Genomic DNA, 15,502 nt, shown 5'->3' with positions numbered 1-15,502 from the left:
AGAAAAAATTCACAAGGCTAAACCATAGCCAACCAGGTAACAAGGAGCTCAACCATAAACAAATGGAGCTCATCTGAAAAAAAACAAAAAAAAAAACAATACACCTTTAAAGAGGACAGGGTCCTCTAAACAGCAGCCTGCAAAACCTTGCTGCCAAAAGAAGCATCCGCAGATGCCAACACATCCACCTTTGTGAAAGTGTGCACAGACGACCAGGTGGCCGCCTTGCAAAAGATAAGAAAAAAAACTAAATTCAAAAAGAAAAAAAAAATTGCCAGGACCAGAGATCCCAGCAAGGAAATAGGTCCTTACTTCTGATTGGGAGAAAAAATAAAAAAAAACAGTGTCTATAGCTGAGAGTGAGGGTATACCCCCTGGAACTGCCCCATAGGCGTAGTCAAGTTTTTTTTCCTGCCTAGTGTCCTACTCCGGTAGGGGGCAGTATGATCCAATCGTCAAAAAGTTAAAGGAGCTGTGTCTGTCAATGAGCGAAAGATATATCCTTTTTTGCTCTCCTCCATGAGGAGACATGGAGAACATACAAAAAGACGACCAAGCAGTCTTGCAAATTTGGGAAACAATTGCCTATTTGAAAAGCTGAAGAAGCAATGCCAGGTCTAATAGTGTCCATTGACAGGAAATTATGGAACCCGATCCTCGGGACTATAAACTTGGATGATGGTCTCTCAGAGTCACCTGGATATGGTAAAACCGTAGCCAGTGCACCATCTTGAATGACACAGATAATCAGTCTTTCATAAAGAAGCTGTGGCTGAGAGAGACTTCCACAATTGTACAATTAGCACAAATATAATAAATTGTATGAATTTAAAGCTGAACTCTAAGCAGATCTAAAAGTCACAAGGTAATGCAACAGTGTAACTACCCAAATTTGACCTGGTATGAGCTGCTTGCAGTCCCTGCATAGCAAGGCTAGGGAGAGCGGAAGAAGCAGTAAAAAAGGAGATAAATCAGTTTGTGTGCTGACAAAAATCATGCCGATAGGAAGAGAAAAGAATGCGACAGAGAGATGAGCTCATCACCATGCTGCTCCACCTCACAGGCCTGGGGCAAGTCCATGGTGATCTGGGCTCAGAGGAATTGGATTGGATCAGATTGAGGACATGTACTGATAGAAAAAACTGGATTTTTGTTTTACCGTAACATCCTTTTCACTAATGTTCATTGACAGACACAGCTCCATATCTTCCTTGACCGTTGGGTTATGCTGCAATCCATAGGAGTAGGACTAGGCGTTAACAAATTTGACTATGCCACTAGGGCAGTCCTAGGGGGTATACTTCCCACTTCCATCAGTTAGTAACAAGCAGTGTCAGAAGGAAACATAACACAACTCAACAGAGGGGTGGGTGCTGTGTCTGTCAATGAACATCAGAGAAAAGGATTTTTACGGTAAGACAAATCCAGTTTTCCCTTTCGTTCATTGACGGACACAGCTCCATATCTTCTTTGACCCTTGGGTGTCCCAAAGCAGTGTCAACACGAGGGGTGGGAAAACACAGCAATGCAGGGAATTCCCAAAAAGGGCTAACCATAGTCAACCAGGTAAACCAGGAACAACTGGAGCTCACCACCAGAGAAAAAAAAAAATACAACCTCAAGAGGCAGGAGCTTCTGCAACAGCAGCCTGCAAAACGTTGCTGCCGAATGCAGCATCCGCAGATGCGAGTACATCCACCATGTAAAACTTGGTGAAAGTATGCACAGACGACCATGTGGCCGCCTTGCATACCTGAACCACTGACACCTGATGATGGAACGCCTAGGAGGCACTAAGCGCCATTGTAGAATGTGACTTAACAGGGAAAGGAGGAGCCTGACCATTAACGGAATACCACCATCTGTCTGATCCATCTCGAAATGGCCCCAGTAGACGTGGCCTGCCCCTTACGAGATCCATCCGTAAGGACAAACAAAGAATCCGATTTTCGAGTCGACTCAGTCGCCGCAGGTACACCCTGATTATCCGAACCACATCCAGGGAATGCAAGGCAATTTCTTTAGGAAGTGTCGGTATAGGGCACAAGGAAGGCAACACAATGTCTTCATTAAAGTGGAAAACTGAGACGACCTTAGGAAGGAATGAATGACTGACAGGGACATAGCACCACTTTGTCCCTGTTAACCACCAGGTAAGGTAACCGACAGGACAACACAGCCAGTTCCGACACCCTGCGTGCAGAAGTAATAGCCACCAAAAAAGCTACCTTCTGTGACAGAGTAAGCAGAGGAAGTTCACAAATATTTTCAAAAGGGGGTATTTGAAGAACAGATAGTACCAAATTGAGGTCCCATGGAGGTACCAGAGACCGACCTTACCAGAGAAGCCAAGTGGCGAACCCCCTGGACGAACGTGTGAACCAAAGAATTTGCAGTCAATGGCCATTGGAAAAAAAATTGCCAAGGCAGAAATCTGGCCCTCGATGGTGCTCAGAGCCAAACGTTCATCTACACCTTGTTGTAGAAACTCCAACAGATGGGACACCGAAAAGGAACAGGGAGAAACCCACTGGAGACTCACACCAAGAAATGTACGCCCTCCAAACTCTATGATAAACCTTCCTAGAAGTATATTTCCTAGCTTTTAACAGTGTAGGAATCCCCGAATTCAACAAACCCTCTATATTTCAGTACCTGACTTTCAATAGCCATGCCGTTAAAGCCAGCGACCGTAAAGCAGGATGGAAGATCCTCCCTCGAGACAAAAGATCTTCCCTGAGAGGGAGTCTCCGAGGAGCATCAGCTTCCAGCCTTACAAGTCTGTGCACCAAGACCGGCGAGGCCAGTCTGGAGCCAGCAGAATGACTGGAATCCCTTCTGCCTCAATCCTGTGCAGAAGCCTCGGCAGAAGCTGTAGTGGAGGAAAAGCATAAATCAGACAATACCGACCCCAAGGGGCCAGCAAACCGATGAAATCTTGCCACAAACCGATGAACCTTCCGGTTGAGACTAGAGGCCAACAGGTCCACATCGGGGTGTCTCCCCACCGGAGACAGTTGTTGAAACACTTCTGGGTGAAGAGACCATTCGCCCAGCTCCAATGCCTATCGACTGAGGTTGTCCACCTGCCAATTTTCCACCCCTGGAATGTACACAGCAGAGAGGGCTGGAACATATCTTTCTGCCCACCTTAGAATGCAGGCTACTTCTCTGGCTGCTAGGGCACTTTTGGTGCTCCTTAATGATTGACATATGCCACCATCATGGCATTGTCCGACTGAATTCTTACCGGACACCCCTGCAGGCGATCAAGTCCACAGAGACAGGCAAAGCCTGATCACCCAAATCTCCAGGATATTGATCAGCAGACTGGGCTCCTTCCGAGTCCAAATCCCTTGAGCTGAATCCATGCTCAAGACACCTCCCCATCCGGACAGGCTGGCTTTCGAGATAACCACTGTCCAGTACAGGGGGATAAAGGACTTCCCTTGTCGAAGCGCTGGGGAATGGAGCCCACCAAATCAATGATCCCCTCGCCCCCCCCCCCCCCCCGTCTGAGCCAAGGCTAATACCGGGGCCTACAAAAGGGAGATCTGTCAACCTTTTTGAAAGACTGGCCGCAGACCAGCATTTAAGCCAAATCATGCTGCAAAGTGTCACAGCTGTCACAGAACCTCCAAAGGGCCGCATCCAGAGAGACATCACAGATATAGCTTAAAGCGGTTGTAAACCCAAAAAAAAAACCTGCAAGACAAAAAAGGCATAATGAGCTAGTATGCATCGCATACTAGCTCATTATGTATTACTTACCTTAGAACGAAGCTCCGACATGGACCCCCGGACATCGCTGCGGGCGCTGCCATGATCCCTCGCCGTCTCTTCCGGGTTCGGCGGCTCCGGCGCTGCGATTGGCCGGAGCCGCTATGACGTCACTCCCGTGCATGCGCGCGGGAGTGATTTTCCGGCAAGCTCCTGGCAAGCAAAACTGAAGGTCCCCCCGGACCTTCAGAGCGCATGCGCCGCTCGCGTGAGCGGCTGCATGCACTGCAAATATCTCCTAAACCGTGCAGGTTTAGGAGATATTAATTGTACCTACAGGTAAGCCTCATTATAGGCTTACCTGTAGGTAAAAGTGTAAAAAAGCGGGATACTACCGCTTTAAGAGGATGTTGACTCCCTTTTTAAATGCTGGCGTAGCAGGTTAGTCCATTCCGTTAAGGTCTGGGAGACCAAGGTGATGGCAAACACCGGCCTCAGCATTGAACCTGCCACGGTGTAAAGGTATCAGACCAGAGCATCAGCTCTCTTTAAAAGACAGGGAATCCTCCACCGAAAGAAGCATGGCTTTATTCAATCTGGAAACCTGAGAATCCACCACAGGTGGAACTGTCAGTTTCTTCAAAAAGGGGCTCTTCAAAAGGATACCTCCTAGCGAAACGCTTGGGTATCCCAACCATGCATTTTGGGGATCATCACTGACTAGCGACAATCTCGTTGAAATGGGTAGGAAAGGAGAACACTCTAGACACCTGGATGGTCTGGTAAGCTGCACCAACGCAGCATTAGCTGAGTCCTCCAATTTTAAAGTTTCCCGCACTGATACAACCAGTGCCTCCACAAGAGCCTTTTCATGCGCGGCTGTAGTGGAAGGGGATTTATCCTCACTGTCAGAGCACTCAAGATGCGTGGACGCAGACTCGCGTCCACGGCAGCCAAATTCACATCTGAGGAGGCAGAAGATACAGGTGAAGCCGCTTTGAAAGGGCCAAATTTACTTTTGGCATAAGTGACTGCAGGACCGCCGTCATGGCCTCCAGGGCAGACTCAGACCCAGAGGGTCCCGCAGCTTCTGAGAGTGGGTCAAGTGGTGACATGTTTCAGGGGCTCCATGGTTGACCTGGAGACCGCCCACAATGTGTGAGAAAATTGCAATAAAGACCCCCTTCAGGGGTACCCGCTGCAGGGGTATTCCTATAAGCCCCAGCGCACCAGCGGTGCTGCTGTAGCAGAAAGAGGGAGTTTTACACCTGCAAGAACTCACCACCAACTTAGGGAAGGATGCAGAGCGCCCAGCAGCTTGCCATACGGCCATCAGAGAGGAGGAAGCGCAGTCACCATCACTAGAGGCCCATCGCCACAGCACCGCTCCACATGCAACAAGAAAATGGCCGCTGCATTGAATTCAATGGGAAACTCCGAAAACATGGCAGCAGGACTACACAAAAATATGGCCGCCGAAGCTACAGAACGGCCATCCACAGAAAAATGGCGGTGTGTCAGCCAAGACTCCAGGTACTTGCAGTCCGCCAGGGGGGGGGGGCCCTAAACGGAACCCCCACCCTGACTATGTAAAGGCGTTTTGTAGCCGCCAGCGGTGCGCTTCCTCACCCCCTTCCCAGCCAAACACTGCATAACCCCAGAAAATAGCCAGGCCACCCTGGGAAGGGTGGACTAAGTGGGGGTAGGTAAGGGTACATGTGCAGGGGAACCCCACTAATGAGGAGGAGGAACACCAGTTGGGGAAGGACGGACATATAAGGGGCCTACCAACCCGAAGAAAGGAGCCCGCATCCACCGCAACATTTTCCCAGAAGAGAAAGAGGGGGGGACACTACTCACCATACCAGAAAAACCGAGCAGGCGCCACTCCGAGCAGTGGGATTCTGCAGGCCAGGTGTATGCTGCGACTCAGGTCGTGACCAGTTATGTGTCTTTGCGAGGTGTTTCACTCGCCGACCAGCCCCCGTCTAGTGGGGCTATGTCGTGGCCAACCTAGAGTGGAGCTGATGTTGGGTCGCGCTCACTGGCCAGACCATAAGGATCTAGGATATCCAGTGTGTCGTCAAGTCCGGCAGTTGATTGTAGTTCTCACAGGAACAAAAAATAATAAAAAGGAAAAATTCCATTTAAAAAAAGGAAAAAAAATGCCAGGACCAGAGATGCCAGCAAGGAACTAGGTCCTTACTCCTGACTAGGCTGAGAAAACTGAAGTCCTATAGCAGGAAGTATACCCCCTTGGACTGCCCTAGGGGTGTAGTCAAATTTGTTTCTGCCTAGTCCTACTCCTATGGAGAGCAGCATAACCCCAAGGGTCAAAGATGATATGGAGCTGTGTCAGTCAATGAACGAAAGAGAAATGGGATTTTTGTACTTACCGTTAAATCTATTTCTCTGAGTTCATTAATGGACACAACGCTCCATAAATCATAACCACTAGGTTATATTGCCTCCTCCAGGAGTAGGTCTAGGCAGAACAAAATTCTGGCTATGCTCATGGGCTGTCCCCCCAGCTTGGTATATAACCCCCCCCTCTCTGCTCTATGTAATCAGTATAGTAGCAAGCAGTATTAGAAGTATCAGAACGCCATAGAGGGGTGGGTGCTGTGTCCATCGAACTAAGAGAAATTGATTTTACAGTAAATACAAAAATATAATTTTCTCTTTCTTTCGACGGACACAGTGCTCCATATCATAACTACTGGGACGTCCAAAAGCAGTGTCTAAAGGAAAGGAAAAACAAAGGCTGGGGGAAATAACCCAAGGCTAAACATAAGTGCCCTTTAACCAGGACACCGTAGCCCCATCTGAAAATATAAAAGTTGAAGAGGGGCTGTTCCCTCTTGAGGGGCGTTTTTCTTTAAACAGCAGCCTGCAAACTTTTGTGACGAAAAGAAGCATCCGCAGATGGCAAAGTATGTACCTTATAGAATTTTGTGAAAGTATACACCGATGATCAAGTGGCCGCCTTATAAACTTGCGATATTGATGCCTGATGACGGAAGGCCCAAGAAGGTCTCAGCGGCCAAGTAGAATGCACCGTGACAAAGAAAGGTGGAACCTGACCTTTAATGGAATAGGCCTGAGTCACAGTCTGTCTGATCCATCTTGAGATGGTAGCCGAAGAAGCAGCCAGCCCTTTTCTTAGTCTGTCTGTAACCACAAAAAGCGAGTCTGACCTCCAAAAGGACTCAGTAGCTGCCAGATACACCCAAATCGCACAAACCACATCCAAGGTATGCAAAGCAAATTCCTTGGGATGAGCCTGCTTAGGACACAAGGAAGGGAACACAATGTCCTCATTCAAATGGAAGTCCGAGACAACTTTGGGCAGGAATGATGGACAGGGACGAAAAATCACTTTACCCTATGGACCACCAAATAGGGACTGTGAAAGGATAATGCCGCCTATTCCGATACTTTGTGGCCCGAGGTAATAGCCACCAAGAATGTCACCTTCTGGGATAATGTAGGCAAGGGAATCTCCCCAGAGGTTTCTGGAGAACGGAAAGCACTACATTTAAATCCCATGGCAACTGGTATAACAGTCATTCTCTTTCAAGTGCTGATGTTTCGCATTAAAATGAGTTACCTACCTCTGTTGATTTTCATTTGCTGTATATGGGGGTTACCCCCTGGACCCTATGGCACAGACTGGTCCCATTTGGGGTGCCGGGACCTGGGGGGTCACCTCCACGACATTCTATCCATAAATTAATTCATTGCTGCGAGGGGAACTAGAATTGCTTCTTTTTCACTGTTCTTCCTTTACGCTACCCCATGATGCTGTTCATTCATGTACGATGTTATTTATATTGCACACTGTGGTTCGATGCGGTAATTTCTTCTCACTGTTATGATTTGTTAAGATTTGTAATCTGTTTACACGATTTTGTCCTGTTATCTATAGAAAATTTAATAAAAACCAATGAATATAAATCCCATGGCAACAAGAACATGTTGAACCCCCCTGAATGAAGGTATGAACTAAAGAGTGCGTGGCTAGGGGTCGCTGAAATAAGATAGCCAAGGCAGACACCTGCCCTTGATGGTACTCAAGGCCACCTTTTGATCAATGCCCTGATGAAGAAAGGTTAAGATCTGAGCCACAGAAAATGATCCGAGGATAAGCGCCAATCGGCTCACACCAAGAAATGTACGCTTTCCACGTACGATGGTATATCTTGCTGGAAGGCGACTTCCTCACCTTCACCACAGTAGGAGGATCACTGATCCAGACAGACCTCTATCCCTCAGTACCTGGATTTCAATAGCTACGCCATTAAAAAAAAAAAAAAAAAAAAAAAAAACCCAGGGACTGTAAAGCAGGGTGGTAGATCAGCCCTTGGGACAACTGGTCCTCTTTGAGAGGAAGCCCCCAAGGGACGTTTATGACCTTATGACCACCAGACATATTGGAAGATACTCACCCTTGATTCCTTGCAGGAATTGCAGAAGCCTGAGTGGAGGACGATACTGGCCTTACCGCGGCCCTTGGAAGCCTGCGGCGTCAGCCAGAGGAACCCGTGATCTTGCAACGAACCTTGGTATCTTCCTGTGTAACCTGCTAAATGGGCTGCATGTAGGACAGTGCAAACAGAACCGTCTTGAAGGTGGATACCACCAAACTCAGAACCTTAATGCAAAATGGGAGAGAGAACTATCTGAGACAGCAGCCGGTGAATCACAGCCTGTGGTTCCTGAAGTTTGTCCAGAGGAAGGACCACCCTGGTCAGAATTAGAATCAGATCTAGGTAAATCAATTCCCTGGACGTGGATAGGGGGGACCTTCGGTAGTTCGGACATCACCTGAACCTTTGCAGGAATTGAATCTGCACAAGGAGACTCAGGACCTAAAAAAACCTGAAAAGGACAAGCTTTGTCCCCTTTTCTGGATACCCCCCCCCCCCCCAAAAGAATAATTTTGTGGATCCCCTTGGCGCTCATGGAGGTCCACGAGGACGGAAGCCAGCAAAAATGTCCCCCCACTCCAATAATGGGTGAGGGCAGACCTTCATACTGAAGGGGTCTTATCTGCGGGTCCAGAGAAGCTAGCTCTAGGCTTACCCGACCATTGCGACCAAGGATTCTTGGAACCTCCCGGGGAAGATTTGATCTATTTCCCTTATTCTCTGTCCCAGAAGCACGGAAGAATATCTATGTGCTGAGAAGGGGGGCCCCGTCTGCGACAAGATTCCTTCCAATTCCTAGACTATGGAAGGAAGGTACTCTTTCCCCCTCCCCCTTGTGATATCCTTAATGTTATCCAGGGTAGCCCCAAACAGGTGATCGCCTTGAAAGGGCAGATCAATGAGAGCTTTCTTAGAGGCTTGGTCTGCGGACCAAATCTTGAGCCATAGTGCGCACCTAACCACAACCGCTGAAACAAAGTTTGGACAGCACAGGAGCAAAGCTGCATCACAAATAAACTGCAGCCCATGGACCAACTGGTCCGCTAAATCAACATAAGCAGCAGGGACCTGTTCAGTTAGGGTTTGAGACACCAAGGCTGAGAGGCAAAGATTGGTCGCAATGTCGAACCAGCCATAGTAAACATGCTGCATGCCACAGCCTGGTCTTTAAAGGATGGGGATTCCTCTGTTGGGATCATGGTAGCTTTCTTCAACCTGGAAAAAGGAGGGTCCACCACTGGTGGACTAGTCCACTTTTCTACAAGTGACTCCTCAAAAGCATTAACGTACACCAAAACGTTTGGGGACCACAAAGGGCGATTTTAATTTTTCCTATTCCTTACAGAAAAACCTGTCAAAATAAGGGACATAAGGAAACACCTTTGGAGTGCGAGGTGACTTATGCATACCAAACGACACAGCCATGCCCATGTCTACATCAGCAGCATACTCCATTTTAAAAGTTTAATGCACTGCAGTGATAAGTGCGTCTACCAGCTAGCCTTACTATCGGATGGATATGGGGGTGTGATATTAAACCCCCCTGGATGGGCCGCATCCACAGCGGCATCAGGCTCAGAATCAGATGAGACAGACTGAGCAGAGAAAGGCGGAGGACGCTTCCTCCTGGGCCATTGCCCACATGCCACTAACTTCTCACTAAGGACTGCGGGACCCAGTCAGTGCAACCATGGGAAGCTGGGGTTTCCGAGGGACCTGCCACCTCCGTGAAGGGGTCAATTGGAGAGATGTGACCTTGAGGCTCCATAAGGAAAGGAAGACCTTGCAGTACATAAACAATCTTTTGGCACCACTAAAAGATCCCCAAGGCTCAGGGTACCTATCAGCAGAGAGAGAGAGAGAGAGATAACAGGGACTTCCCAAGGACTCACCCTATCGGCTGGAGGAGCGCTAAGAATTTGAACCCAGCAACATCATGGACGCAATTCCCTGTTCCTATGTCCCGAGCACCGGAAGAGGAAACTGAGGAGGAGCTTTGCCATCCCCACGAGGCTTTGATCGTCTCCAGCGTCTCCCAGACTAAGGGAAAATGGGCCCCCCGTGACATTGGGCTACACAAACATGGCCGCCAACCGGAAACCAGCCATACTAAGGGAAAATGGCCACCATCAGCTACAAACGCTGAAGCATACTGCCAGGATCTTCCCTGCACCCTCTGCAATGGGACCCCCTCCTGAAGGTAGGACACACGTTAGGGGAGACTCTGCTGTGCACTCTGCACCGGGACCCCCCTGCACTATACCCACACTTCAAACAGTAGGGCATGCACCTAGGGGGTCTCCTACACTGGGACCCCTCCAGATTACAAGGGAAGGACACACTATCTCAGGACCCTTACAGAGTGGGATAGCAGGGGAAACCCTAGGGGTCTCCGCTGCCATCTCCGCCCTGGGACCCCCACCAGACTCCAGGTCCAGACAGGGGAGAAAGGGAGTAGGGGAAGCCCAGCTCACTGAGGGATTTAAGGATGGGAGGAGGGAACCTGCAGGCAGGTCCGACCGTCCCCGGAGGTTACCCGCAAAAAAACGCTCATGGGCTAGCCTCTGGCTGTGAGGCTATGTTGCAGCCGACCTAACACGTAGCTGCGGTCTGGGCTGGGGGGCCACTGAATCTAGATTATCCAACCCGTCGCCCAGCCCAGCAGTTGTAGATCTCCCAAGAGAAAAAACAAAAAAGATGTAAAAAAAGAAGAAAAAATTGCTAAGTCCAGGGATCCCAGCCGGGAGCCTAGGTCTGTACTCCTGACTAGACAGAATAAAACTGATAACCTAGAGCAGAGAGGGGGAGGTTATATACCAAGCAGAGGATGGCCCAGGGGCATAGCCAGGTGCTTTTTGTTCTGCCTAGTCCTACTACTGGAGGAGGCAATATACCCAGTAGTAATGATTTATGAAGCACTGTGTCCGTCAATAAACGAAAGAGAAAAGAAAAACTATTACGGGTGATAATTCTGGAAGCTGAATTTTGCAGCAAAAGCCAGTTTTGCCATTTCATCTTTTAATGGGCTATTTATTTTAGTTTGTTTTTGGCTCGATTTCGGCTTTAACTTTATTGTTAAAATTTTCTTTTAATTCAATAATTTTTATTGGTTTTCAAGAAAAAGTATACAGATTACAGATAACTATTCGGTAAGAAATAATTATGCAATTGTCTTCTAATCAACCATGAATAAAGATTAATGCCAAGGTTTCAAAGACATTTTAAGGTCAGAATACAAGGAAAGCAACAGCAGTAATGTTGATAGGACAAATGTGACATAAGGTGCCGCTGAGTATCCCTGGACACCCCTCTGGGAACAATATGTCTCAGGGCAGGGCACATCCCCTATCGCAGTCCTCCCCTCAACTTTATTCACGTTTAGAGTTACAAATTCACCAACTATTAACATGTATTTAGAATTAACTGCTGACCATTAACTTGAGACTAGATCACAATATTGACTAAGAAGCCCAACTAATACCAACAGAAGTATGGAACGACTTCCAGAGAGACCATTCATATTCATGTTAAGATGCTGTGCCATCTCTATATGCTATAAATTTTCTCGTACTCTGCTGTAATGTTAATGTGCCTAAGGATCTCACGTATACTCGGTATTTAGTTTGTTTTCCATTTATGCATTATTGCTGACCTAGCTGCATAGAGTACCTGGATGGCTACCGATCTAGTACCCAACGGGAATAAGGAGAGATTAATACTAAGGATAGTCTGTTCAATGTTGGGTTTGACCAGTATGCCAATGATTCTGGAAATTAGTTTAAATATCTCCATTCAGAAGCAGCGAAGGTGCAAGCAGTCCCTCCAGCAAAGATTAGATTGATCAGACGAGAATTTCACAAGTATATATGTAGTAAAATGCCATCTCAACACAAACGTTTGTGAGAGCTTCCAATGGTTCGAACATCTAGTAAAAGGGTAGTTATCGTGGATCGCTTTTTGCCATTCAAGGATAGAGAATGTTTTACCCAGTTCTGCTTGTGAAAACTTTCTTTTATGTTGGGTTGATACTAAAACGCCAGTCACCCCCCAAATATTTCCCAAAGTTAACTACTGAAAAAGGCGTGCTCTCTATAATCATTTGATAATTCCCACTAATGCAATAAGAAAAACATTGCATCCCCAGCAACCCCAACATCACCAGATAGTAAATGCTTATTACAGAAAACTTAATTCAGGGGATGTTTAAAATTATACTTTAAATTCTTTGCCAACTTTGCAGACAAAATAGATGGCATATCATACAAGTAGTAAACAAGATTTCTAAAACATCTGGTAAACAAACTCATACCCCCAAAAATCTGCTTCCATTGTTGCAGAGAGGAGAGATTACATTTTTTTCCTCAGAGAAAAAAAAAACAAAAAAATGCCTGTATCAAACAATACATGCATTGCCATGCAGTGCGACACCAAGGCAACTAAACATTTATATACAAAATTGTTTTAATTTAGACAATAGGTTTAATTTTTTATACTTGGCTTGCAAGAATAATAACATAGCATATTTTGTTAAGCTGGAAACAAAAGAAATTCTTAATCAAAACACATATATGCAGTACTTTCAAAGTGACTGAAAAGTTGGCATTCACAGAAAACAGTCAGAAATGTAATTGTGGTTTCTAAAGAACTATAGTGTACATACCAAGCTGTGTGACAGGGGAAAGGCATGTTTCGTTAGATCCTCAAATATCTGTTTTCTGCTATGTGTTTCCTGTTTCAGAGCAAAACGCAGGTTCCTCATGTCCTAGATTGGGGAAAAAAGATGCAGAAGCCCTCTCAAAAATAGCACAGAAACAAAAACCCATGGAAATACCCTGGCATTTTTAAACAGATAACATGAAAAGGTAAGGCTTCAAAACACAGCACTTTTTATGCTGCCCCATCATGTTATTAAAAAAAAAAAAAAAAAAATTGGATTTTTTACTTACCGTAAAATCCATTTCTCTGATTCCACCGATTGACATAGATGCTGATTTAAATCATAGACGGATGGGTAATAAGCCCCTTCCACTAGGAGTGACCAGGTAGAGCCAAAGGCTTTGACACACCCAGGGGGGCGGGGTCCCTGGGTTATTACCTCTGGACTCACCGTTGCATCTTCAGTTTAGTTGCAAGCTGTGAATAATAACCAAAACCCAACTCTTCAGAGAAAAGAGGGGTGGGAGCTATGTCCGTCGGACTCCGAGAAATGGATTTTACGGTAAGTAAAAAATCCCATTTTATCTTTCCTCCACTGACGGATGTAGCTGCTGCTTTAAATCATAGACGGATGGGACGTCCAAAAGCAGTAACCACTGAGGGAAGGGGAAAGGACAAACTTAAAAGAATTCCCACGGCTAACATAGCCAACTATATAACATGGAGCCCAACAAGCAACAACTGGGGCTCAATTGTAGCAAACCCATAAAAGGAGAAGAAAAAGTAGACTGCCCTTAAATGGTAACCTACAAAACCTTGCGGCCAGAGGACGCACCTGAGGATGCTAACACATCCAACTCTGTAAAACTTGGTGAACGTATGATGACCAAGTGGCCACCTTGCAAACCTGCATCACTGACGCCTGATGGCGGAAAGCCCAAGAGGCACTCAATGCCTGCGTAGAGTGAGCCGTGACAGGGAAAGGAGGAACCTTGCCCTTAAGAGAATACGCCTTCACCACCATCTGTCTGATCCATCCTGAGATGGTCGCTGCAGACGCAGTATGACCCCTATGGGGTCCACCCGTATTCGCAAACAGAGTACGACTTACGAAAGGACTCCGTAGTCTCGAGATAAACCTGTATCGCCTGAACCACATCCAAGCAATGCAAGGCAATTTCCTTAGAATGTATAGGTATTGGACAGAGTGATGGAAGCACTATGTCTTTGACGGATTAGGCCGTAACACTACCTTATCCCTGTGTACTACCAGATAAGGAGAGCGGCAAGATAGCACCGCTAGTTCAGAAACCCTGCGCGCAGAGGTGATAGCCACCAAAAAGGCAACTTTCTGTGACAAGGCGAGCAAGAAAATGTGTCTTATGTTCTTGAAAGGAGATTTCTGAAGAACCGATAGAAACAAATTAAGGTTCCAAGGAGGTAACGGAGACCTCCGGGGGGGGGGGTGGGGGGGGGCAAATGGCGAACCCCCTGAAGAAACGTACAAATCAAAGAGTGCGTAGCCAAAGGGCATTAGAAGTACACAGGCAAGGCCATGATCTGACACTTAAAAGTGGTCAACCCCTTTCTGCAGAAAGGTCAGGATCCTGCTGATAGCAAAGGATCTAGGATGCAGCTTCAGCGATTCACAGCAAGAAATGTACGCTTTCCACGTACAATGATAATTCTTCAGAGAAATGGACTTCCTAGCCTTGAGTAAGGTAGGCATCACAGAATCGGACAGACCCCTGTCACTTAACACCTTGCTCTCAACAGCCAAGCCGTTAAAGCCAGCGACTGTAAAGCAGGATGAAAGATCGGACCCTGAGATAGAAGATCTTCCCGCAGAGGAAGTGTCCACGGACCTGCGACTTTCAGCCAAATCACGTCGGTGTACCAGGATCTCTGGGGCCAAACTGGAGCCACCAGAATTACCGGAATCCCCGCCAACTCGCCCTTGCGTAGCAGGCGAGATAAAAGTTTCAGTGGAGGAAACGCATAAATTAGCCCGTACTGGCTTAAGGGAGCCACCAGGGCGTCTACTGCATCGGCCAGAGGATCTCTGGACCGAGTCACAAACTTTCCTGTTTTGTCTAGAGGCGAACAGGGCCACATCCGGGGTCCCCCACCGGAGACAAAGCTAGAGGAACACTTGTGAATGCAGGGACCACTCTCTCTGATCCAGGGTTTGACGACTCAGGTAATCCGCCTGCCAATTGTCTACGCCAGGAATGTGCACGACGGATAGGGCTGGGACAAAGTCCTCTGCCCAGCGCAGGATCTCGGCTACCTCCAGAGCCACCAGGGCACTCCTGGTGCCCCCTTGATATAGGTCACGGCCGTAAGACTGTCGGACTGGACTCAGACAGAATACCCCTTGAGATTGTCCATCCAGTGGAACAGGCTCAACCTGATTGCTCTTAGTTCCAGAATGTTGATCGGGACCTTGGACTCTTCCAAAATCCAGGTCCCCTAAACATTCAGGGTGCCCAGCACTCCCCCCCCCAACCGGTCAGACAGGCATCTGTTATCACCACCGTCCAGAATACTGGAAGGAAGGATTTACCGTTCAGAAGATTCGGAGAGCTGAGCCACCAATTCAGGGAGTCCTTGGATCTCTGACTCAAACGAATCAGACTGTCCAGAGATAGAGGATCCTTGTTCCATTTCACAAGGATCTCCTGTTGCAAAGTCTC

General features: G+C 47.3%; 1 protein-coding gene across 1 annotated transcript in view; it reads right to left on the bottom strand.

Moving 5' to 3' along the window:
• The window catches only part of MTM1 (myotubularin 1), a 122,453-nt gene that overhangs the window by 87,695 nt on the left and 19,256 nt on the right, over positions 1-15,502 (bottom strand). The window contains exon 5 of the mRNA XM_082263739.1: positions 12,811-12,912. Within this exon, the coding sequence (XP_082119865.1) occupies positions 12,811-12,912 (102 nt within the window). The remainder of the gene's footprint in view (positions 1-12,810; positions 12,913-15,502) is intronic.

This window comes from Pelophylax lessonae (genome assembly GCF_965119305.1).
Source record: "Pelophylax lessonae genome assembly, chromosome: 7".
NCBI classification, from domain to species: domain Eukaryota; kingdom Metazoa; phylum Chordata; class Amphibia; order Anura; family Ranidae; genus Pelophylax; species Pelophylax lessonae.
The sequence above is the reverse complement of the archived record's forward strand: the minus strand, read 5'-3'. Positions and strand labels throughout refer to the sequence as shown.